Source organism: Myxine glutinosa, chromosome 5, assembly GCF_964187855.1.
Source record: "Myxine glutinosa chromosome 5, kmMyxGlut1.1, whole genome shotgun sequence".
Taxonomy (NCBI): Eukaryota; Metazoa; Chordata; class Myxini; order Myxiniformes; family Myxinidae; genus Myxine; species Myxine glutinosa.
In genome coordinates, this window is record NC_136265.1 from 27,559,845 (window position 1) to 27,585,890 (window position 26,046).

The 26,046-nt window shown below is 45.2% G+C and overlaps 1 protein-coding gene across 1 annotated transcript; it reads right to left on the reverse strand.

Moving 5' to 3' along the window:
* HM13 (histocompatibility minor 13) lies at positions 1–25,909 on the reverse strand. The gene is made up of 12 exons (XM_068117547.2): positions 25,671–25,909; positions 19,601–19,699; positions 19,368–19,450; positions 18,711–18,799; positions 17,346–17,431; positions 16,945–17,070; positions 16,795–16,852; positions 15,888–15,971; positions 10,394–10,430; positions 10,168–10,270; positions 9,917–10,002; positions 1–1,422 (listed from the first exon to the last, which is right to left on the reverse strand). The coding sequence occupies exons 1-12, from the start codon at positions 25,833–25,835 to the stop codon at positions 1,359–1,361; spliced, it is 1,080 nt and encodes a 359-aa protein (XP_067973648.1). The 5' UTR covers positions 25,836–25,909; the 3' UTR covers positions 1–1,358.
* Between the last annotated feature and the right edge of the window lie 137 nt (positions 25,910–26,046).

Below are 26,046 nucleotides of genomic sequence, written 5' to 3' on the forward strand. Positions count from 1 at the left end.
TAACAGATTCAACCGTCATTTTATTAACAGGAGAGGTAAAGGAACGTTGGACAGACATTTGAATTTTCCCCCACAGCTTTCAGCAGATTAAACTGCAAGGTTAAGGGGTATTCAAAAAGCTTGTTTCTACTCCAAAGTTTCAGTGAGATTTCAGGTGCAGAGCTTTTGGTGAAAAACCTGAAATCTGTAATGTCCACGACACAACAAAAATAACGTAGCGAGCGACATTCGCGGTTCAGAACGCAAGGAGCGGGAATGAATAATTGTCAGCGAAACTATAAACTCGGCGATCGAGTTGAATGTTTTTGGCATGTTGAGCAATCAAAATGTCTAATACTAACTGGATGTTCACCAGACCTTGCCAACACTCGACTCGTCACGTTCCTCGAACCAGGAGAATGGCACGGCCGTGGCCACCCCCGGCGCCTTTAACAATGCCACACAAGTGGCTGCCGAGCTTCTTTGGCACTTTCCTGCCCTCGAACGTGCAGGCGGCCCAAGCTCGTATTCCGTGAACGCCTCGTCATCGTGTAGAGAAAGCCAAACTGGCGGACATTTAAATAAAGCGTGCGGTTCTCATTTACAACAGCTTGGATGAGCTCCACCCTTCCGTTGTAACTTTTCCACTTGCAATGACATTTGACAACAACAACAAAATAAAAAATATCAAACAAAAAGTAAATCAATATGGATTCCAAAAGCAGGTTGAAGTTTGGTAACAGCTTTCAGGTGCCCAAGGTGAAGATGGATTTTATCCTCGGTTTATATTTGCTTATATATTTATTTTCCAAAGAATACGTCTGTTAAACAAGTCGGTAGTGGAGTTATGTCGGATGACTGATGAATCCTGATTGGCCCATTTCATTAATCCATTCCTAATGCCCATAGCCAATCAGCCCTGCCATTTGTATTTTATATTTTTTTGAAACGCTCGAGACCGAGCCATTCAAAAGTTCAAAAAGACAGATGTTCAATGCGAGTGTCTTCCCTATAACTATGGAAAAGGAAACAGCAACTGGACGGGTATTTGTAACAAATTGGAGAACGAGAGGGAGTAGAGAAGCGGTAAAAAGTGGAAATCTTACACAAACAGAAACATTAAAACAATATCAGAGAGAGCAAAAGAAACATGAACAACACAAGTAGAGGAGAAGGAACTGCAGGAAAAATACCATGGTATAATGGGATTTTAAAATCCTGTGGTTTCACGCTTTTTGGTGGAAGATTAGCACAAAAGAAATGTGGGGAATATTAAAAATGACATTTTGCACTTCTGGTCCACTTCTATGTCATCAAACCAAAAGGTCATGAAGCGTTTTGAAGGCAATGGGATGAGGAACGTGGTATGTGGCATTAACTCAACTGTCCTTCTTAACATCGCTCGGATTGTCCACCACTTCCTCCTTGACTTGCTCCTCGTATCTGTCAGGAAAAAAAGGATACAAATCAAATGGACTGTGAAACTGATCACTGGTACCAACACTAATCGTCAGCACCAAAACCAATCAATACTGAAAGGGGTCAGTTTGTTTCCGTTTCGTTTTTAAAAAAAGATGTAGGCTCGAGGACGATTTAAATCCGAGGGTCTTGGGTTCAAAAAAATTCCATAAAAACCAGGGTGAAGTCGATGATGCGCCATCGCAATTCCCCACGCTTCCCCCTAAAAAGCAAAGTTGAAAGATGGCAGAAAGTTCCTCCAGGATTGACTCAATATAAAATTTTGAGTTAAAAATAATTCCCGTTATGACCCCTGCAACCTGAAGTCTCCCCCTTCCCCCTGCCACCCTCACCCCCAGGACATGAACCAAATGTCAAATACAATATATTTTTTTTACATATTCCATGCGTCCCCTAATATTGAATACACGTACAAAGTTGAATTTTAAAATGCACCCCTCATTGGATTTTCTTTAGTGTAGACTTTCTGACCAAATATGATATTGCTCTCGCACCTTCTTGCCATGTGTTGATCACAACTACTAAATTTGGTGAAATTCTGTTCAACCGCGTGAAGATAGCGTGATGGACGGACAGAGCCGATTAAAATATCCCCCAGTTTTGTCGCAGCGTAGCCCGTAGGGAGCTAAAGCTTCCAGCGTGATGGAAGACTGATGAAGTCTGTGATTGAAGATGGACGTGATGGAAGACAGCGTGAAAGAAGAGAAGGTGGATCAGACTCGGCAACGGTTGCTGGAGTGAGATTTGCATGGAAGAAGTTTCGGGAACTGAGTGGCGTGATGATGAGGAGGGGAGTGTCGTTGAAGCTGAAGGGAAAGGTGTTTGCTGCATGTGTGAGAAGTGTTATGGTTTATGGGAGCGAGACATGGGTAATGAACGTAGAGCAGCAACGAAGGCTGGAAAGGGTGGAAATGCGAATGGTTCGATGGATGTGCGGAGTATCGTTGAGAGAGAGAGGAAGACAAATGATGAATTGCGAAAGATGATGGGAATAGAGCCTGTGATTGATGCTGTGAAGAGGAACAGGTTGAGATGGTTTGGTCATGTGTTGAGGAAGGATGAAAGTGACTGGTTGAGAAGAGTGATGGAAATGAATGTAGAAGGAAGTAGAGGATGGGGAAGACCGAGAAAGACTTGGCTAAAGATGGTGGAAGAAGAAATGCGGGCAAGGGGGTTAACAAGGAGACAACAACAACAACAGGCATTTTAAGGCCATTTTCCCTGCAAGAGCGGGGGTTAGCCTTGCGGTCCCCATGACAATCTTCTCCAAATTGTCATGGTTCTATTTTTGAGGCAATGTTTTTATGGCCGGATGCCCTTCCTGACGCCAACCCTTTGAGTCGCCTCTTACGACACGCAGGGATACGGTGTACCTATTCTAAACCGGGGTACACACCGGGGTTAACAAGGAGATGCAGAAAATAGGGCAAGATGGAGAAGATTGTCATGGGGACCGCAAGCCTAACCCCCGCTCTAGCAGGGAAAATGGCCTTAAAATGCATGGTTGTTTTTGTTGTAGCCCGTAGGGCAATGCTGTCTGGAACAGCATTTGTCCATCCGTCCAGTGTATGTATGTCCCTTCCGCCGGCATTTTGCGGCTTTATTCCCTTTAAAATTAGTTTTCTTTGCAACCATTGGTCCGAATGACACAAAATTTTCACCAAAGGAATGGCTCCTCCTGTAGAATAATTATGACATCATAGGTCACGTGCTAGGGGCGCCATCCTGGAAAAACCGAAAAACCTTGCACCTCTATATCTCCGAAACCGTTCCATGGAAAAAATTGAAAGGTAACTCATTGTAAAGTACTCCCAATGCAGAATTACACATGTTAATGATGATGTCATAGGTGTCTTCATTACGACATCATAAATCGACAAGTAGAATGCTTGATCCGATCAGTATGGAATTTCTTGAGCATGATCTAGGGATAAATTGGTTGAGAAAACAATTGTTGATGTCATCGGTCACGTGGTTCGGCAGCCATATTTTTATGGCATAGGCTAAAGGGCAATGCCGTCTGGAACAGCGTTTGTCTGTCCGTCCGGTGTATGTATGTATGTCCCTCATAAACATCCACCAATAAGAGCTGAGGATCTGGTCACTTGACTGGGGGACAGCAGATCCTCCACTCAGCAGATCCAAGCCTGGCTACGCCGTTGTTGGACTATTGGTCTTTTTATTTTTTTAAGTGTGGGGATAACAAATGGGGGAAGGAATGATTCTGCAAATGTGGTCATGTAAAGAAACAAGTAAATAAATAAGTGAGTTTCAAATATGAAAATGCAAATTAAATTATGGGAGAAAAGGAATAATGGACCAAATGGTTCCAACCGGTGGTTCCATCTGGTAGTTCTACCAGGCTGAGGCTTGAATAAAAAAAGAAATGTAAAAAAAACAAAAAGGAACCAAGAAGTAATGAAAATGATCAAGTTCATAAACCAGATTAAATCGGAAATTTTAAAAGGATAGCAAGCAATCAGTGGAAGCCACAGCTGTCGATTTATTTGTTGTTGTTTTTGTTGTTGTTATTAAGATCCATGAACATGCAGCAGCCATGCCAGTATCCGCAAAGCCAAACGGATGGATGGTCCGAACCACTGCTCCACCGAGCGTGATCATTATTAGTACGAGTTTAAAAAGCCGGCTATTCTCAAGTGAAGCACTGAATACCAACGCCAATTCTGAAGGTTAGCAGGCAATGCTCTCTCAAAGTAAGTAAATAATAACGATAATGATAACAACAATAATAGATGCAGAATTGAATGAATGCACAGCAAGCTGGTACCCTCTGACGTCAAACAAACATCCACCAATCAAAGCACATGAAACACGCGCAGTCGTCTCCATGTCTCACCATCGTCGGCCACACTGGGTGACGTCGTCAATGTGCCGGTGTAGGGCGGCGACGGCGAGGGGACAACATTGAGGCCGAGCGGACAGCCGGGATCGTGGCTGGGGCATAGTGAGGTTGGGATTGAGATTGGTAGTGTTCGGGGGGACTTGTATGAAGTAAAGAATCAGCATTTGACTCGAAGCTTTTGGGGGTAAAACCAAGGGATTGGAGAGGTGAACGGAAATTGTACAAAGGAAAGCGGAAAAAAAATATTAAAGGAAAAAAAATAGCAAACAGAAAGATGATGGAGTAGGGAAGATGGGAAGAATAAAAATAAAGGGAGAAAAAAAATAAACAAGACAAGTTAGTTGGAAGAGGTATCATCGTCATAATAGCAATTTATGTCCAAGGGTGGGACGACAAGAAAGAAGTGAGAAATTTCTGGTCGACATGTTGTTGGGGGAGGGGGTTGTAAACTGTGGGTTCGAGTCCAGGCCTTTAGGGATGAAACATGGGGCCATTATAACCAAATCTGAAGTGCCCGACAGATTCTAGACTTGGTTTCCTGGCTACTCGTGCTGCTGCTAACACGCCAATACAACAACAACAACAACAACAACAACAACAACAACAACATGCATTTTAAGGCCATTTTCCCTGCGAGTGCGGGGGTTAGCCTTGCAGTCACCATGACAATCTTCTCCATTTTGCCCTATTTTCTGCATCTCTCCTTGTTAACCCCCTTGCCCGCATTTCTTCTTCCACCATCTTTAGCCAAGTCTTTCTCGGTCTTCCCCGTCTTCTACTTCCTTCTACATTCATTTCCATCACTCTTCTCAACCAGTCACTTTCATCCTTCCTCAACACATGACCAAACCATCTCAACCTGTTCCTCTTCACAGCATCAATCACAGGCTGTATTCCCATCATCTTTCGCAATTCATCATTTGTCTTCCTCTCTCTCAACGATACCCCGCACATCCATCGAACCATTCACATTTCCACCCTTTCCAGCCTTCGTTGCTGCTCTACGTTCATTACCCATGTCTCGCTCCCATAAACCATAACACTTCTCACACATGCAGCAAACACCTTTCCCTTCAGCTTCAACGACACTCCCCTCTCATCAGCACGCCACTCAGTTCCCGAAATTTCTTCCATGCACATCTCACTCGAGCAACCGTTGCCGAGTCTGATCCATCTTCTCCATTCAGCATGTCTCCGAGGTAGCAAAATACTTTCACACATTCCATCTTCACGCCGTCTCCAAGATCCAACTCAACATTTCCTCCATCTGCAGCTCCCTCTGTGCACACCTTACATTTGAATGTAGCTGCCACACTGGTTAATGACCCTCTCAGACCACTGCATTTTTTATGAACCCACTCAGAGCACATTGTACATTGAATGGAGTTCACTCTGACACCCTTCCTGCACACAGCACGTGGCCACATCCCAGTTCTTTCCACCTCACCACATGCTTTACCACTTGCCATCACCTCAGTCTTTCTGATATTCACCTTCAGACCTTTTGTCTCCATACATTCCTTCCACTTGTTTAACTTTTCCTTCAGTCCATCCATACTTTCCGCAATCAACACCAGATCACGTGCATACAACAACTCCCACGGTAAATCCTCCTCTACGTTCTGTGCCAGCACCTCCATCACAGCTACAAATAGTAGTGGACTTAAGTACCGACCCCTGATGCACTCCCACCTTCACCTCAAACTCACCACTGTTCCCATCCTTCGTCCTTACAGCTGTGCGCGCTCTTTTGTACATTGCCATCACTACTCTGATCAACCATTCCTCCACTCCTAACTTCCTCAATGCCCATGTCAATACTTCACGTGGACCCTATCGAATGCTTTCTCCAGATCAACAAACCCAAGAAACAACTTCTTCCTCCTCTCCATGTACTTGTCCTGCAACTGCCTCACAATAAAGAGCGCGTCTGTCGTTCCTCTTCCTGGCATAAATCCAAACTGCATTTCGTCGATCTTCACCTTCTTCCTTATCCTCCTCTCCAACACCCTTTCCAATACCTTCATTCCATGCTCCAATAACTTTATCGCTCGATACGAGCCACACTCCAGAGGGTCACCTTTCCCCTTGTATAGAGGGACGAGGGTACTCAGTTCCCAATCCACTGGAAGGCGGCCTTCTTTCACCACCAGATTACAGATCTCTGTCATTCTCTTCACACCCCAACTTCCTGCTGCCTTCAACATATCTCCCACAACTCCCATCGGCCATCCCGCTTTTCTACTCTTCATTTTCTACTTTTCTACTTTTATCGCTTCCTCAACTTCCTTCTCAGTTATCTTCTCTGCCGGTCCTAAAACTGGGTTACTCTCTATGTTGCCATCCCATTCATTCTCTGTATTCAACAGCATTTCCATACATCTTTTCCATCTTCCTTTAATTCCATCTGGGTCCACAAGGATTTGTCCCACTTCATCCTTCAAGCAACTCACCCCCATCACATCACACCTCTCTTTCGCTATCTGCTTTGCAATCCTGAATACCGCTCTCTGACCCTCTTCCGAATCCAAGCGTTCTCCGAACAATTTCCTACATGCCTCCTGCGCCTTTGCTACCTCTTTCTTTGCAGCCTTCTTGGCTGCCTTATAACTTTCATGCTCTGCTTTTTCTGCTCCCGTACCCTTCGCCTTCTGCCACTCCTTGAACTTCTTCCTCTTCTCGTCAATTCTCTTTCCAACTTCATCATCCCACCACCATGTTTCCGAGTGCCTTGGAGGTCCTTTTGTCCATCCACATACCTCACCAACGGCTCCCAACAGACTATCTTTCATTGACATCCAACCACTTTCAAGCTCAACCACATCATCCTCTACCCTACTCAGCCTCTCTTTTAATGCCTCCCTCACTGTCACCTCTTTCAACCTCCACACCTTCATTCTCGGTTGGTACTTCACCCGCCGAGCTCTCCTCGCACCTTTAACCCTTATGTCGCAGACAACCAAGAGGTGCTGTGAAACAGCCTCCTCCCCTGGGATCACCTTTGTGTCCCGGAGGTGCCCCCTATCTCGCCTACGCACTATCAGGTAGTCAACGGTTGTCGTCGACCCACCCGACGTGTATGTAACAAGCTTATTATCCTCTTTCTGGAACTGAGTATTACAAATCAACAAATCAGCTCCATCAGCAAACTCCAAAATCCTTTCACCTTCTCCATTTCTCACACCATAACCGTAACCCCCATGAGCTCCCTCAAAACCATCCATACTCCTTCCCACATGTCCATTTAGGTCTCCTCCTACCACAACAACTTCCTCATCTTTCACGTTTTCCATCAGCTTCTCTATCGCACACCAGAACTTGTCCTTCTCTTTATCGCTCTGACCAACCTGCAGAGCATATCCCGAGATGACGTTCACCAAGAGCTTACCAATCATCATTTTCACCATCATCAACCTATCACTCACTCTAGTCACACTCACCACACTGTCTACAAACTCCTCAGAAAACAGGACACCAACACCATTCACACCCTCCAGGCACCCTTGCCACACAAACTTGTATTTCTGTCCCTGCCTACCCTTCACCATTCTCACACCACTTCCCTTCCATCTCGTCTCTTGCACACAACATATGTCCACTCTTCTTCTGGCCAATACTTCCACCACTTCTCCTGATCTCCCTGTCATTGTCCCTGTCATTGTCCCTACATTCCATGTCCCAAACCTCAGAAACCGATCTCCACTTCGGGCTGTACCCTGCTCATATGTAGTTGTAATTGTCATGGTTCTCTTTTTGATGCAATGTTTTCATGGCCGGATGACCTTCCTGACGCCAACCCTCTTAGTCGCCTCTTACGACACGCAGGGATACGGTGTACCTATTCTAAACCAGGGTGCACACCGGTATAACACGCCAGTGATACCGAATTATGATGTCATCACCAGTGAATAGGTAAAAGTGAAATCATGAAGTCATCACCAAAAAGTACACCAGCCAGGTAAACAATACGTGAAAGCTTCATGATGGTTTCGTTTTAATCACTTGCAAATCAAAGGCTGAAAACATTTTTTAACACCCAAACTCAAACCTATCATTTATAATGCTCAAACACCTTCCTCACCTGATAATGTTGTTACACGAAGGGCATTCATAAAGTTCGACGAACGGGATACTCGGGATTGTCCGGGACACTTCAAAAATGTTCGGGACGTATATATCGATTAAAAAAAAAACTAGTTACATGTTATCTTCCTAATTTATTCAAACGTATGGGCTGGCAGAATAATCGAGAAGTATGTATACTCGCAATTAAGCTGTCTATCCTGGGTTTGAATCCCGGACCAGTGTCATGTTTGTGCCCGTCGCTCGGATAGAAGTTAAACTGGGTGTCCCGTCTGCCGGCATTAATTGGTTGAAGTTAACGATTGTGCGTTGTCCTTTAAGAATAGTATGCAAATCATCACCGGCACCCTGAATAAATTACAAACTCCTGCCCAAACTGCTGGGAGCAAGTAGTCTGGTCTTCGCGGTGGTCCCTTGACACCAGGTTCCACTGCTTGTTCGCTCAGAGCGTGACCGTTGTCCGATTCAAACACTAAAAACAAGTTCACGTTCCTAGGTGAACGGATGTCTTCGCCCACAAAGGGCAAAACCGTGATGAGATGCACTTGCTTATTGAAAAAAAACGTTGGCCTGTCTCCATCTTTTTATCATCCTGTTCTAAGAGGTTTTTGACTGCTCCTCGAACATCAGTCCCGTATTGTACGTACAATCTATGAAAATTTCACAATAACCAATTTAACCACTTCCTTAGAACAAGCCTAAAGATGATACAGTAGCAACATCTTTTAATGCTTTTTGTGTCCCTCGCCCCCACCTCTCCACTTAGTTTGAGACAAAAGAGTGAACCTGACTGGGCATCCTCTGCCATACAAAGTCTTTCCTTGGCACACCTGGAGTCCTGTCCACCGACAAGGCCTTCATCCACAGCTTGATGGAATACTGCTCTACCCTCTGGGCTGGCTCCCCTGCATCACATCTTGCTCAACTTGATACCATGAAAACCAAGGCCTTCAGGATTATTGGAATCTCCCACGATGAAGCCGAGTCTATGGGCCTATCACTTCCCCATCACAGACAGGTCAGTGGTCTCTCTGTCTTCTACCGCCTCCTTTCTAGTCTTGCAACCTCTGCTTTTTTCAAGCCTTTCCCCTCCCCCCCCCCCCCCCCCCCCCAGGTTTCTGCAGGGCACGCGGTCCACCATTAACCCCTTTCTGGTGAAACTACCGAAATCCAGGATCACTGCTCATCTCCACTCATTTGTTCCTCTTTTCCCCTGACTGTGGAACCAACTTCCACATCCTCTTCAATCTTATTCTTCCCTCCAGGTCTTTCTTATTGTCCAGTCTGACACCCGCCGGGAATATATGGCCATATACCATATACAAAGGTACAGTGTGCAAAGGTACAGTCATAAAATTATCAAATATCATTCAACAGACACATCCGCAAACGTTCAGTGGCGAATAGCTATGATGGACAAGTGGAGGTCTATGTGGGACAGGTGGGAAGAAGCATGTTGTCATGCGTCGATGGGATCTCGCAATGTGAAAGAAGTTGCAAAGCTTCGCTCACCTGAACATGTCTCCAATCTCTCCACGGATAAGGGCAACCAGTAGCGGTAATCCGATGCAGGCTGGCACCAGGTAAAGCAATGCAGGCTGCAGACAAATATTTGTATACCGCTGTCAATTGTTTACTGCAGGTCTAATAATCCTCAAGGGTACAAAAGAAGCATATACAATAAGCAAGGCTCACTTAAGGATAACTTTAACAGCAACGACAAAATGGGGCCTAGGAGACCTCAAATGGAACTCCTGGGTTACCTGGGCATGTCGGAAGGTGTGCATAACGAATATGGTTACTCCGAGACCCAGCACATACGCAAGGAAGCTCGTGCAGAAATATATCCTCCTTGATGTGTGCAGGCTGTCAATGCAAGGACAATAAAGATAGCACCATGTGACTCCAAAGGACAGAACGCTCACTTAAAAACAGTTTACTGGCAATGAAAACGACAACGAAGCGAGATCGATGACAGAAGTCGTGTACCTGTTGTCAAAGCGTAGTAACAAGGCAATGAAGATACCTGGAACACAAAACATCATTTGTAAACACAAACTTTTCCTCTACAATGTTTAAGGCTCATGGCAAAACTTGTGCATAGTGTTGCAGATATGGATTTGGGATTAACTGGGAATAATTTATTATAGTTATTTCATAACATGTGTCAGAATAAGTGTATTGTAATTTCTTGTGATGGGAAAAAGTGTTGAGTCAAAATGTTTAGCAGCCCTCGCCTTTTCCAACCACATGTCTGTTTCAACGCTGCTAATTCTCGTATTCCCCCTCCCCAGGTTCTAAAATTTTCCATAACGTTTCCTTCTGTCCCTATGGTGTTTCTTTCTTCGGAAGCAGCCAATCGGCATAACCAATGCGAGGCTGGAGGGGGTGAACGGGAGTACACAAGACCATGAGGTGCCCTATGACGGCATGTCTGGGTGCGACCCAATCAGCGCTCCCCATGCCTGAGCTCAGCAAGCCGGGGGAGGGGGTGGTGGAAGGAGAGCAACGAACACATTGGCAGAATCAAGACGGTTCGAGGTCGCGTGTTGGTTCGAGGTCGCACATTCACAGAATCGCGGGTTGGCAGAGTCGCGTTGGTTCGAGGTCACGTGTTGGCAGAGTCGCGTTGGTTCGAGGTCACGTGTTGGCAGTCACGTTGGTTCGAGGTCGCGCGTTGGCAGAGTCGCGTTGGTTCAAGGTCGCACGTTGGCAGAGTCGCGTTGGTTCGAGGTCGCGCGTTGGCAGAGTCGCGTTAGTTCGAGGTCGTGCGTTGGCAGAGTCGTGTTGGTTCGAAGTTACGCATTGGCAGGGTCGCGTTGGTTTGAGGTCACGCGTTGGCAGAGTCGCGTTAGTTTGAGGCCGTGCGTTGGCAGAGTCGTGTTGGTTCGAGGTCACGCATTGGCAGGGTCGCGTTGGTTCGAGGTCACACGTTGGCAGAGTCGCGTTGGTTCGGGGTCACGTGTTGGTTCGAGGTCACGCGTTGGTTCGAGGTCACGCGTTGGTTCGAGGTCACGTGTTGGTTCGAGGTCACACGTCGGTTCGAGGTCACGCGTTGGTTCGAGGTCACACGTTGGCAGAGTCGGGTTGGTTTGAGTTTGCATGTTTGCCGATTCGTTTGGTGCGAGTTCGCACGTTGGCTGAGTCGGATGGTGCGAGTTCACATTGGCGTTCTGGGCTCCCAACAGTGGCTAGCATTCAAGGATTGCTCATTCTCTCCACTGCTGAGTTTGAGAAGCTTCGAAGACACATCCATTGTAATGTTACAATGACATATGCATGTCGAGGCATACAGATTCTTTTATTATTTAGTCCACAACTCGTATCACATTCATAACAGAAGAGATTGGCCATTATAAGATCGTATTATCATAACATTGATGTCACGTGGTACAACTCCTGATTCTACTTTGCATGTAATCGATCATTTCAGCATAGAATTGGCGTACTGTTTGGGCGGGGAGAGAAGCCAAAACAAATAAGTAAATAGTCAGACCCAGTGTGTACCCTGGATAAGAATAGGCACACCGTATCCCTGCGTGTCGTAAGAGGCGACTAAGAGGGTTGGCGTCAGGAAGCGCATCCGGCCATAAAAACATTGCCTCAAAAAGAGAACCATGACAATTACAACTACATGTGGGCAGGGTACAGCCCGAAGTGGAGATCGGTTTCTGAGGTTTGGGACATGGAATGTAGGGACAATGACAGGGAGATCAGGAGAAGTGGTGGAAGTATTGGTCAGAAGAAGAGTGGACATATGTTGTGTGCAAGAGACGAGATGGAAGGGAAGTGGTGTGAGAATGGTGAAGGGTAGGCAGGGACAGAAATACAAGTTTGTGTGGCAAGGGTGCCTGGAGGGCGTGAATGGTGTTGGTGTCCTGTTTTCTGAGGAGTTTGTAGACAGTGTGGTGAGTGTGACTAGAGTGAGTGATAGGTTGATGATGGTGAAAATGATGATTGGAAAGCTCTTGGTGAACGTCATCTCGGGATATGCTCTGCAGGTTGGTCGAAGCGATGAAGAGAAGGACAAGTTCTGGTGTGCGATAGAGAAGCTGATGGAAAACGTGAAATATGAGGAAGTTGTTGTGGTAGGAGGAGGAGACCTAAATGGACATGTGGGAAGGAGTATGGATGGTTTTGACGGAGTTCATGGGGGTTACGGATATGGTGTGAGAAATGGAGAAGGTGAAAGGATTTTGGAGTTTGCTGATGGAGCTGATTTGTTGATTTGTAATACTCAGTTCCAGAAAGAGGATAATAAGCTTGTTACATACACGTCAGGTGGGTCGACGACAACCGTTGACTACCTGATGGTGCGTAGGCGAGATAGGGAGCACCTCCGGGACACAAAGGTGATCCCGGGGGAGGAGGCTGTTTCACAGCACCACTTGGTTGTCTGCGACATAAGGGTGAAAGGTGCGAGGAGAGCTCGGCGGGTGAAGTACCAACCGAGAATGAAGGTGTGGAGGTGTGGAGGTTGAAAGAGGTGACAGTAAGGGAGGCATTAAAAGAGAGGCTGAGTAGGGTCAAGGATGATGTGGTTGAGCTTGAAAGTGGTTGGATGTCAATGAAAGCTAGTCTGTTGGGAGCCGCTGGTGAGGTATGTGGATGGACAAAAGGACCACCGAGGCACTCGGAAACATGGTGGTGGGATGATGAAGTTGGAAAGAGGATTGACGAGAAGAGGAAGAAGTTCAAGGAGTGGCAGAAGGCGAAGGGTACGGGAGCAGAAACAGCAGAGCATGAAAGTTACAAGGCAGCCAGGAAGGCTGCAAAGAAAGAGGTAGCAAAGGCGCAGGAGGCATGTAGGAAAATGTTCGGAGAACGCTTGGATTCGGAAGAGGGTCAGAAAGCAGTATTCAGGATTGCAAAGCAGACAGCGAAAGAGAGGTGTGATGTGATGGGGGTGAGTTGCTTGAAGGATGAAGTGGGACAAATCGTTGTCGACCCAGATAGAATTAAAGGAAGATGGAAAAGATATATGGAAATGCTGTTGAATACAGAGAATGAATGGGATGGCAACATTGAGAGTAACCCAGTTTTAGGACCGGCAGAGAAGACAACTGAGAAGGAAGTTGAGGAAGCGATAAAAGCAATGAAGGGTAGAAAAGCGGGAGGGCCGACGGGAGTTGTGGGAGAAATGTTGAAAACAGCAGGAAGTTGGGGTGTGAAGAGAATGACAGAGATCTGTAATCTGGTGGTGAAAGAAGGCCGCATTCCAGTGGATTGGGACCTGAGTACCCTCGTCCCTCTATACAAGGGGAAAGGTGACCCTCTGGAGTGTGGCTCGTACCGAGCGATAAAGTTATTGGAGCATGGAATGAAGGTATTGGAAAGGGTGTTGGAGAGGAGGATAAGGAAGAAAGTGAAGATCGACGAAATGCAGTTTGGATTCATGCCAGGAAGAGGAACGACAGACGCGCTTTTCATTGTGAGGCAGTTGCAGGAGAAGTACATGGAGAAGAGGAAGAAGTCGTTTCTTGGGTTTGTTTATCTGGAGAAAGCATTCGATCGGGTTCCACGCAAAGTATTGACATGGGCATTGAGGAAGTTAGCAGTGGAGGAATGGTTGATCAGAGTAGTGATGGCAATGTACAAAAGAGCGCGCACAGCTGTAAGGACGAAGGACGGGAACAGTGGTGAGTTTGAGGTGAAGGTGGGAGTGCATCAGGGGTCGGTACTAAGTCCACTACTATTTGTAGCTGCGATGGAGGTGCTGGCTCAGAACGTAAAGGAGGGTTTACCGTGGGAGTTGTTGTATGCAGATGATCTGGTGTTGATTGCGGAAAGTATGGATGGACTGAAGGAAAAGATGAACACGTGGAAGGAATGTATGGAGACAAAAGGTCTGAAGGTGAATATCGGAAAGACGAAGGTGATGGCAAGTGGTAAAGCATGTGGTGAGGTGGAAAGAACTGGGAAGTGGCCCTGTGCTGTGTGTAGGAAGGGTGTCGGAGTGAACTCCATTCAGTGTACAATGTGCGCTGAGTGGGTTCATCAAAAATGTAGTGGTCTGAGAGGGTCATTAACCAGTGTGGCAGCTACATTCAAATGTAAGGTGTGCACAGAGGGAGCTGCAGATGGAGGAAATGTTGAGTTGGATCTTGGAGACGGCGTGAAGCTGGAAGGTGTGAAAACATTTTGCTACCTCGGAGACATGCTGAATGGAGAAGGTGGATCAGACTCGGCAACGGTTGCTCGAGTGAGATGTGCATGGAAGAAGTTTCGGGAATTGAGTGGCGTGCTGATGATGAGGGGAGTGTCGTTGAAGCTGAAGGGAAAGGTGTATGCTGCATGTGTGAGAAGTGTTATGATTTATGGGAGTGAGACATGGGTAATGAACGTAGAGCAGCAACGAAGGTTGGAAAGGGTGGAAATGCGAATGGTTCGACAGATGTGCGGAGTATCGTTGAGAGAGAGGAAGACAAATGATGAATTGCGAAAGATGATGGGAATAGAGCCTGTGATTGATGCTGTGAAGAGAAACAGGTTGAGATGGTTTGGTCATGTGTTGAGGAAGGATGAAAGTGACTGGTTGAGAAGAGTGATGGAAATGAATGTAGAAGGAAGTAGAAGACGGGGAAGACCGAGAAAGACTTGGCTAAAGATGGTGGAAGAAGAAATGCGGGCAAGGGGGTTAACAAGGAGAGATGCAGAAAATAGGGCAAAATGGAGAAGATCGTCATGGGGACCACAAGGCTAACCCCCACTCTAGCAGGGAAAATGGCCTTTTAAAATGCATGTTGTTGTTGTAGTCAGACCCCGACATTCGCGGGGTATATGTTCCGGGAAAATGCTGCGAATGTCGGAACCGCGAATGTGGGGGCATTGTTTCGATGGTTTTTTAAATCTTTTTTTTTTCTAACAGAATATTATCGTTGGCCTCGTTTGGGCAAGTTGCTGTGTTTCCTCCCCTTCCTCTTTTCCTGTTGGTTCTTACCCGTGCTTGTTGCCATGTGGCCCGGCTCCACTGTGCGTTCCCATTATCCCTTCTGTTCTTATCACCGAACAAACTCAACCACCTAGTTTTGTCATAACTCGCCAACAACGTTTTGAAATATCGTGCTGGATATCATTTTTGGCCCTACCTCTCAATGGTGAAGAATACCATGCCCACAACCTACCATGTCCCCCAAATTTGGGCCAAATCCATCCACAACGTTTTGAGATATCTCGTTCACAGACAGACAAACAGTCAATGGTGAGTGAAAACATAACCTACATCCACTTTCGGTGGTGGAGGTAACTATTAATTGACGCTAAAAAAAACAACATAGTAGGCAATGGACAAATCAAAACTACATATATAGGGGATTATAACCTGGGATCTCAGTGTCACGAGACGTAGTGCTCTGAAGATGGGAACGTCAAAACAGGCAAACGCAAATTTAGACATTTGGCTAGCCCACTGGGAAAGGGGGGAGAAACAGAAGGAGCATAAGAGCAGTTCTAGATGAAAAGTCAAACGTATATGCAGACGTACCGGGGATAACGATGTCCCCCAAGCCAAGCATGGCAAAGTTGTTTGCCCCCAAGCCCTTCTCCAGCAAGTCTTGAGGAAATACAACTGGTAGACAAAAATACATCAGAAAGCGGTCTTAATCGTTAGAGGTTGGGTGTGGGAGGGAGAGGGGGGGGGGGGGGGAGGAAGAGGGCATGTGGGAAAAAGTCAAAAAGAGAAAACAAAAACAAAGAGGAGAGCGAGGACAAAAAGAGGAAAGTGTTACAGGAGGATGCTGAAGACATTGAAACTACATGCAGATCAATTTATTAATTTATCAAGTGGATTATTTATTAATTATTATTATTATCAAGTAGATTCCAACCCTACTCCCCCATCATTCCCCAAATATCCAAACACAGCCCCCCCTCTCCCCCTTACTCATAACTCGTTCAAGTCCTCCTCCTTACCCTTGGTTATCCTGCCATTCACCCCACATCCTCGTTTGATCGATAAACCTCCATTACGCAAAGCAAACACGAAAGAGCAATGAGATATTGCAGATCCTCGCCAGGATGTGTTTTCAGTGGTTTTGAAGTCTTTTGTGTGAAATCAAATATGGCGGCCGAACCACGTGATCAATGACATCATCATTATCATTAAAAATTATACAGGTGGAGTTGCAACTATGGTGAAAATTTCCTGTCAATCGGACCAACGGTTGTATAGAAAATCATATTTATTCTGTGCGGACAAACAAACAGACAGACAAACAAAGACAAACAAAAAACGGACAAACAAACGGACTCGAATGCAATACCCTCTCCTCAGGCGAGGGTAATAAATGCCACCCTCAGTCAACGCGGACATTGGTACTAAGTGGGCAAGTGAGTATATATGCTCAAAGCTGGAGATTAGGAGAGTAAACAGGTGAGAGAATGACGCTCACGCTTTATTGGAGCCTCAAAAGACTTTGCGACGGTGACCATCACGTTGGTACCAAAAACCTGCAGGGAGCACGGTGACGAACACGTTATCATCACACGTTCAAATCCTCCTCAAGACTCATTCCCACACCGTCACACCCGATTAAACTCACCCAGAATATGTCATAGAAAAAGAGCCCTCCGAGGAGGATGCAACCCGTGCACACGTTGTTCAGATGAAGCAGCTCCACGCCATTAAGGGCGAAAGCCAGGCCAAATAAGTTGTTGGCAATCCAGTGCTGCAAACACATGCCACAACATGCATACTGTCACTCCACATCATCTCCATCCATGGCACGATCAAAAGCAGACGTTGCATGCATTACGATCTCACACCCTCAGTCATCACCACCCCTCATCCCACACCCGGCCCATTTCAGCAACATGCTCGGTTAAACACGGGATGTAGGCAAGGGCTCCGCGGCCTGATTTACAGTTCACACGACCTGCAATAGGCCACAAACGCTGAGCCGGCACGTTTCTCGTCCCCAGTTCCCAAGCCCAGACGCAGAACCTTTGTGAGTAGATACCAAACTCCTGCCGTTGAGCTGATACCGAGGCACATGAGGTCCTTCCGATCAAAGTCGTAATTCAGCAGCTCTGCGGCACAGGAAAGCATACACTAAATGGAGCAGCAAAGTCCAAAATGCAAGTCACACATGTTTAAGAGGACCAAGCAAACCATAAGACGTACCGAAACGGCAAAAGCAACAGGGCACGTTAAAAGGAATAAAATAAGGAGGCTGAGCAGAGTCGAAAGCTCAGAAGGTACTTTTCTCCACCTGATAATGCCCAATATTATGATTACTATTATCATCATCATAGGGCCATCGAACATCAATGCAAAACAAGAAAGAGCAATCAGAGATTGCAGACCCTCGCCTGGACGTGGTTTTAGTGGTTTTTAAGGCTTTTGTGTTAAAACAAATATGGCGGCCGAACCACATGACCGATGACGTCATCATTGTTTTTCTCGACCAATTTATCCCTAGACGACGCTCAACAAATATCATCTTGATCAGATGAAGTTTGTACTTGTCGAATTATGACGTCATAATGGAGGCACCTATGATATTGTCATTAACATAACATTCCCCATCCCCATGGAGAGTTCTTTACAATGAGCCTCAATTTTGTCTATGCAGTGCTTTCGGAGATATAGAGGTGCAAAGTTTTGCGGTTTTTTCCAAGATGGCGCCCATACCACGTGACCTATGACGTCATAATTATCCTTTAAAAAATTCTAGAGGTGGAGGGTAATAAACATATACCTCTGGCGAGGGTAATAAACAGACGACATGAACACCAATAGGAGCAAGAAGGACATCAAAAAAGACCCCAAGTAGCCACAAATATATATATATTTCCCTAAAGTGTGGTCGGCCGGGGAACATTTTTGGCCCAAGTCCTTCACGGACAAGCACGCCAGGCACGACATTCGACTGAAGGTGATTTGGGGAGGAATTTATTCAGGGCACCGGCGATAACTCGCTGACTCTTCACCAAAGACACAGTGGGATCTTTATCGTCCACTGGCAGGAAGTGCGGGCAGATGTTCATCCGGCGGACACGGCACACACATTTATGCATCGTCCTGCTTGTGAAACACCAAAACGAGGATTTATAGTTAAATACACCCATGGAAATACCTTTAAACTTACGAGCACGCCAAGAGAAAATTAACCAAACCTACAACCAATTTCCACACCGCAGACTAAAAAACCATGGCATTCATAATGAGAGATCTTCATTTCTGTTTGGATAAGTCAGGATCAGAATCGAGTTCCAAATGGGGACGTCAGTGAGCACCGATAAAAGGTCTCCACACATGCATTCGGTTCAAATGGAGTGGTCCGATGAATACGAGTATTGTACTCACCTTCTCGGCTCTCACCATTGCCCTGCGTGAAGAGCAGCTGGTAGGGTGCGTTGGGGAATGACAGCGGAATGAACCGCAGGAGCACAGGGCTGCGGATGGGTCAACAGAAGGATCTCAAAGTAAATGCTTTATTTGGTCCAAGACTTCATGCTCTTCATGCTCAAAAAGGTCCAAGACTTCATGCTCAAGCATGTATGCAAATAAATCAACACCTGGCTGCTGGTTTGGATCATTTTGGGGAAGGTGAGGGGGGGGGGGGGTGGGGGTCGTGCTGCTGATGCGGTGCCCCCTGTAAGCTAAGGCAGGAATTTGGAATTTGTTCAGGGTGACAGCATAATCGTCTACACCCATCTGATGGCACGTTGCATGGTTCAAAATCCACCTGCAACCAATGCTGGTTGGTGGGCATCCGGCTACACGTCTGCTCCGTCGGACAGCACGCTCATCGACACAACGCCCAGCCTGCGAAGCACCAGGGGTGATGGTTTGTAACTGGTTCTGGATTTTAACCCGGGACCACATCTAAAACGGATAAGTACGCTCGCTACCTCTCGAGCTATTCTGCATGCCAGGCTCCCAACATTCATGTGAACAAAAGTGATGACACAGGAACAACAGAACTGGCTAATATGTCGAAGCACACGTGTGTGCACAAACCTGATGGTGTGAGAAAGCGCCAGGATGCCCAGCACGAAGAAATAGACTGAAAGCAGCAGGTTGATGTACTCTTGTGAGAATATCTGCACAGAACATCAAATATTCACTGTGCTTTTATCAACCCTTCAGCGATCCAACATTAATCAGGGAGGTGCACAAACAGGTAGGCAGTAGGCACACAGTCGCATCCTGCTCTACGCCCGCTTCCTTTCGGGAGAAGTAAGAGCTCTTACCTTGAAGAATATGTACAGGCCGAAGAGGGTCGCGCTTGCAATGAAGGGAAACCTCGCTGCGTCACGCCTCGTGATGGTCTCCGTCATATCAGCACTTGCCTGCATGCTCACATGTGGGGAGCGGTGGGGTATAGCAATACGACGAAGGCTTGCGGACGGGTCCTCTGACTTGAGGTCTGTCCAAGGGATGGTGCACATATTGATACATCTCCCTTCAGGCTAAATACCAGGCCGACAGATAGAGCCGGGTCAAAATTTGAACCGTGCGGTCGAGACAGATCGAGTGTGAGTGTGCATACATCTTCGCTTATCCTGAGTCAATCCGATGGCAAAGTGTCGTGGATAATCAAAAGAGGTCGTGGTTTCAGAGGCCGTTATACCTCAATATCTCCAACTTGAGCAAAGAGTTCCCTGACATAACAGCCCTTCCCAAGTTTACTTCCGACCTTCCTCCCACACTTTGAGATAAGTAAATCAAGCCTCAAAAGCTTTTGGCCTATACCTTATCTGTTGATGCATATTACATGGGGGTTGCTCGAAACGCTTCTTCTTTCAAAATGACGTCGTCGTATCTCGGTGAGAAATTTGTAAGCATCAATTAATCACCTGTAATATGTCATGAAGAGGTCTGCCAAACTGGCTCAAACACCGCCGGTGGTTAATTACCCCGTGCGCACAAAGTGAAAAGTCGGGTAAAGCAATTGCTTCACTTCTGTCTGTCTGTCTGTCTGTCCACAAACATCAGTTTATGATCGAGGAACTTGATTTCAATTGAATGTTAATTCGAGCTTGAATCGGAAAACCAACCTGTAGTTTAGCAACACTTTGCTCCAAACAGGAAAGATATGGTTTTTAAGGATGTCAAAGAACACAAACAACAGGCACGCATAACTAATGTAACGTGTTAAATAATATGGTGGAAAAGATACTGCGTCAACAGCGGAAAACTTCCGGAGTTAATTAATTTTTTCCCAGAGGATCTTCACAAAAATTGAATCGATTTTTCCTTGTTACACACACAACCTGAATAAACAAGTTTAGTCCAAATCCATCCATAATTTTTTGAGATATCCTGCTATGTATAGTTTTTGGCCCTATCTCCCAATGGTGAAGAATCACTTAAAAAATTTAATAATTCTCATATCCGAATCCATATTCAGATCTTCACCAAAATCGAATCGAATCGTCCTTGACACACACACACACAACCGGTCCAACAAGTTTCGTCCAAATCCATCCACAACGTTTTGAGATATCCTGCCATGCAAAGTTTTTGGCCCTATCTCCCAATGGTGAAGAATCATTTTTAAAATTCTACAAAAACAAACAGACAAACAAGTACAGATACATTCAAAGTACACCGCCCCCATGCCAAATTATTAAATATCCTACAGCGCGAAATTGCCGGGGCGCCTCCGGCGCCTAGCAATACCGCAGTGCAACTCATAGAGGCTGCATTGGGAGGGAGAGGTGTACACTAATTGATTGATTAGTTGTATAATTAAAATCAATAAAAGATTATCACAACATATTTTCTTAATCATTTGGCTGATAGCATAACTTAACCACTCGTGCTTCATCTGAAGATGTATCTTTTAGAAATTTAACTAAATAAGTCATTAGTAAAAAATTAAAAAATTAATCAATTAATTAATTAATCGATTAATCAATAAAAAATTAATCGATAAAATGATTAATCAATAAATCAAAAATATCCTTGATAGCCACATCACTTGGTCACTGTCATGTCCAAATATTAGCTTCGCAGCTCAAAAGGTGCCTGAGATATTGGCCAAATGAGAAAGAAAAAAAATAAATGATTAATAATGAAAATAAATAAATAATAATAATTAAAAAATTAAATTATTAATCAATTCGGCCATAGAACACATAAACCACCACCATTTCATCAGAATCTGTAACTGAAAAAAAAAATTTTTTTTTAGTAATTAATCGAATAATTAAATAATTAATCGATTAATTAATAAATCAAAAATAGCCTTTACAGCCAAATCACCTGGTCATTGGCATGTCCAAATATCAGCTTCCTAACTCAAAAGGTGCCTGAGATAATGGCCAGAAGAGAAAGTAAATTTAAATAATTACACTACTACTACTACTACTACTACTGCTGCTGCTGCTGCTGCTGCTGCTGCTACTACTACTACAACAACAACAACAACAACAACAACTACTACTACAACAACAACAACAACAACAACAAGAAGAAGCATTTTAAGGCCATTTCCCCTGCAAGAGTGGGGGTTAGCCTTGCGGTCCCCATGACAATCTTCTCCATTTTGCCCTATTTTCTGCATCTCTCCTTGTTAACCCCCTTGCCCGCATTTCTTCTTCGACCATCTTTAGCCAAGTTTTTCTCGGTCTTCCCCGTCCTCTACTTCCTTCTACATTCATTTCCATCACTCTTTTCAACCAGTCACTTTCATCCTTCCTCAACACATGACCAAACCATCTCAAACTGTTTCTCTTCACAGCATCAATCACAGGCTCTATTCCCATCATCTTCCGCAATTCATCATTTGTCTGCCTCTCTCTCAACGATACTCCACACATCCGTCGAACCATTCGCATTTCCACCCTTTCCAGCCTTCGTTGCTGCTCTACATTCATTACCCATGTCTGGCTCCCATAAATCATAACACTTCTCACACATGCAGCATACACCTTTCCCTTCAGCTTCAATGACACTCCCTCCTCGTCAGCACGCCACTCAGTTCCCGAAACTTCTTCCATGCACATCTCACTCGAGCAACCGTTGCCGAGTCTGATCCACCTTCTCCATTCAGCATGTCTCCAAGGTAACAAAATGTTTTCACACCTTCCAGCTTCACGCCGTCTCCAAGATGCACTCAACATTTCCTCCATCTGCAGCTCCCTCTGTGCACACCTTACACTTGAATGTAGCTGCCACACTGGTTAATGACCCTCTCAAACCACTGCATTTTTGATGAACCCACTCAGCGCACATTGTGCATTGAATGGAGTTCACTCCGACACCCTTCCGACACACAGCACACGACCACTTCCCAGTTCTTTCCACCTCACCACATGCTTTACCACTTGCCATCACCTTCGTTTTGTTCCGATATTCACCTTCAGACTTTTTGTCTCCATACATTCCTTCCACTTGTTCATCTTCTCCTTCAATCCATCCATACTTTCTGCAATCAACACCAGATCATCTGCATACAAGAACTCCCATGGTCAACCATCCTTTACGTTCTGAGCCAGCATCTCCATCACAGCTACAAATAGTAGTGGATTTAGTACCGACCCGTGATGCACTCCCACCTTCACCTCATACTCACCACTGTTCCCGTCCTTCGTCGTTACAGCTGTGCGCACTCTTTTGTACATTGCCATCACTACTTTGATCAACCATTCCTCCACTCCTAACTTCCTCAATGCCCATGTCACTACTTCACGTGGAACCCTATTGAATGCTTTCTCCAGATCAACAAACCCAAGAAACAACTTCTTCCTCTTCTCCATGTACTTCTCCTGCAACTGCCTCGCAATAAAAAGCAAGTCTGTCGTTCCTCTTCCTGGCATAAATCCAAACTTCATTTCTTCAATCTTCACTTTCTTCCTTATCCTCCTCTCCAACACCCTTTCCAATACCATCATTCCATGCTCCAATAACTTTATCGCTCGATACGAGCCACAGTCCAGAGGGTTAATTAATCGCTGAAACTTAATAAACTTAATTAATCGCTAATAATTAAATAACTCCTCAATTAATTGATTAATCAAAAAACCAAAAATATCGTTTTTGACAAAGGACTTGCTCACTATTGTGCCGAAAATTCAGCTTCCTCGCTCAAAGGATGGCTGAGATATCGTCCGGACAAACAAACAAGAAAACAAACAAACAACCAGAGTGAAAACGGAGTACTCCCTTTCAGCGTGCGTCACTTCCGAGCCGAGCCCCCTTCGGTGCCCGGCAATGACGTTTTGCAATGCCTGGAGATGGCATAGGAAATGAGCGGTGTACAACAGACAGACAGACAGACAGGGGTGAAAACATAACCTCCATAACCTCCTCCAGAAAACATAACCTTTGGTGGTGGAGGTAATAAAAACCAGATTGGTGATTTTGACGATGATCTCCTTGGTTTGATTTTCAGCACATTATTTGTATTTGATCCAAATTTTGAGATTGGATAAAGTTTGGTAACCAAATGACTGGCGTATCGTGCGGCCTTGCCAAGGCAACGGCAAAACACCCAGCATCACCCTCACCAAGGGAACATCGATGATGATGAACGCACAGCTCAAATTATGTTTAATACTCGGTAAATATATAACAAGTCGTCTGTTTATCTGTCTGTCTGGCCCAACCTGAAGCACAGAAGTGCTCCTAAAAAGGAGCACTTCTTTTTGAAAATCAACAACAAAAGTTGATTTTGATTCAGTTCAAGTTCAAAGTTCAACAAAAAGTTGATAAATAATAATCCTTCCACAACACATGCTTCAAATTAATCCAAACCTACAGGAAAATGACAATTTTTTCAATCGGACCAACAAGTGAACCTGACAGTGTATAAGGCAACACACCGCTGCTTTGATCGCTCCTGAATTGTATTTTTTTTTGGTGTTGAGCAAGATGCCGTGATATATTTGCTTTTCAGAAATATGATGATGTTGGAAGTTCACAATAAATTTAATACCCCAATGATGTCTGTTCCTCCCTCATCCCCTTCCCCTTGCCCCCCTCTCCCCACGAAACACGGAAATGCTCCTCGGAGACAATAAATTATGCAAATGTTGCTTCAAATTAATCCACACTTGTGTGAAGTCTATAATTTTTCAGTAAAAGTTGCTTCAATTAATAGAAAACCTACGGAAAAATTATAATATTGCCTTACTTTAGTTCTTTCAACCAGTGCATGAATAAATGGCTTCCTTTTAGCTTTCTGTTGTGGTATTTTTTACCATGTGTTTCCAACTGGGTGTCCATATTTCTGTACAGTATTTGGTAAATAAACGTGTTTTTTTGTAGACAAAGTCAAGGCTCATGGAAGAGCTACACACAGAACGAACGGATCAGGACGCAACGGAAGAAAATAAAATAAACTGAGACGGACAACAAGGTGTGGGGTAGAATGAGGGGTAGAGGAGGACGTCTGGCGTGGACAAGACGGATACAGCCGCAAACTCTCAGACGAGATTGAAGAGAACGTGGAAGTTGATTCTACATGTGGGAAAGAAAGAGGAACGAATGAATGGAGGTGAGCAGGAAATCTGCTTCAACATAAATCAAAACGTTTTTAGCAACACCCCATGAAGACACCGACACACACCTTTCACGGCCTCAATCAATCCCATCTTCTCGTGGTGTCCTTAAAGACTTTTTCCTCTCCACACCCATCTATCCCGAGCTCTCCGCATCCTCACCTGTCGTATGCCCATCTCCAGGATCTCCTTGACCCCAATGTTGGTCTGACCCTTCTCCTGCCAATAGCATCCAATCAAAGACATACCTGACACCCCCTCCTCCTTCCAGAACACATGCCCACAACGAATGCTGACGATTTTCGATCTCAAGGATAATTTAATGATCTCTTGGGAAGGATGTCAACTTGGGAGCCTGGTGGAGACCCCCAAAGACCCCACCCACGCCTAAACATCCCACCTCTCTTTATCAGGAATTTGACTCCATGTGTCCCTTGGATCAAGCCCTTCCCCTTCAGTCCTTCAAGTGCGATGCCCATCGGCACGTCATCGCACTAACCCCGATACACTCAAGGTAATAATTAAAATAATACTGGATAATTAATTAATTTTTGCATTATTCATTATAACTCATACGTCATTGTTGCGGTGAGGGACTGACGTCTCCTCACATGTTGCACAGATATTGGAAACACGCTGCGATAAAGAAAGCCCTTCAGCTCCTTGCTCCATCAACAATGAACAGTCCTCATCCAGAAATATCAAATATATTTTAATTTTACAATCTGCGATAAAAGCCCTTCAGCTCCTTGCTCCATCAACAATGAACAGTTCTCATCCAGAAATATCAAATAAATTTTAATTTTACAATCACCTTGCACTTCAGGCTTTTGACGCTGCGAAGAGCGCCGAAAAAAATAGGCAACAGAGCCATGACGACCAGAGAGCCATAGGCGAGGGCGATGCCTTCGGACGTGGCCGGTGCCTTTTCCGTCACACCCGGCTCTACATTATCGGTGCCGTTTGTAGCATCCGCCATCACGGCAATATCAGCTCTTCTCGTGAGTCGTGACTCGTGAGGCGATGATCTCGCGATATGACCAAGAATCGCGAGATCTCGCGTGATGCCACGCAAGCGTTAGGAATTGTCTTCCGTTTCCCTATTCACGTTGTTTTTTAAATCTTTCTACACAATAATATCCTCTTATTGATTGTGTGTACAACAGTTATTGTCAACTTATTGAAAAATA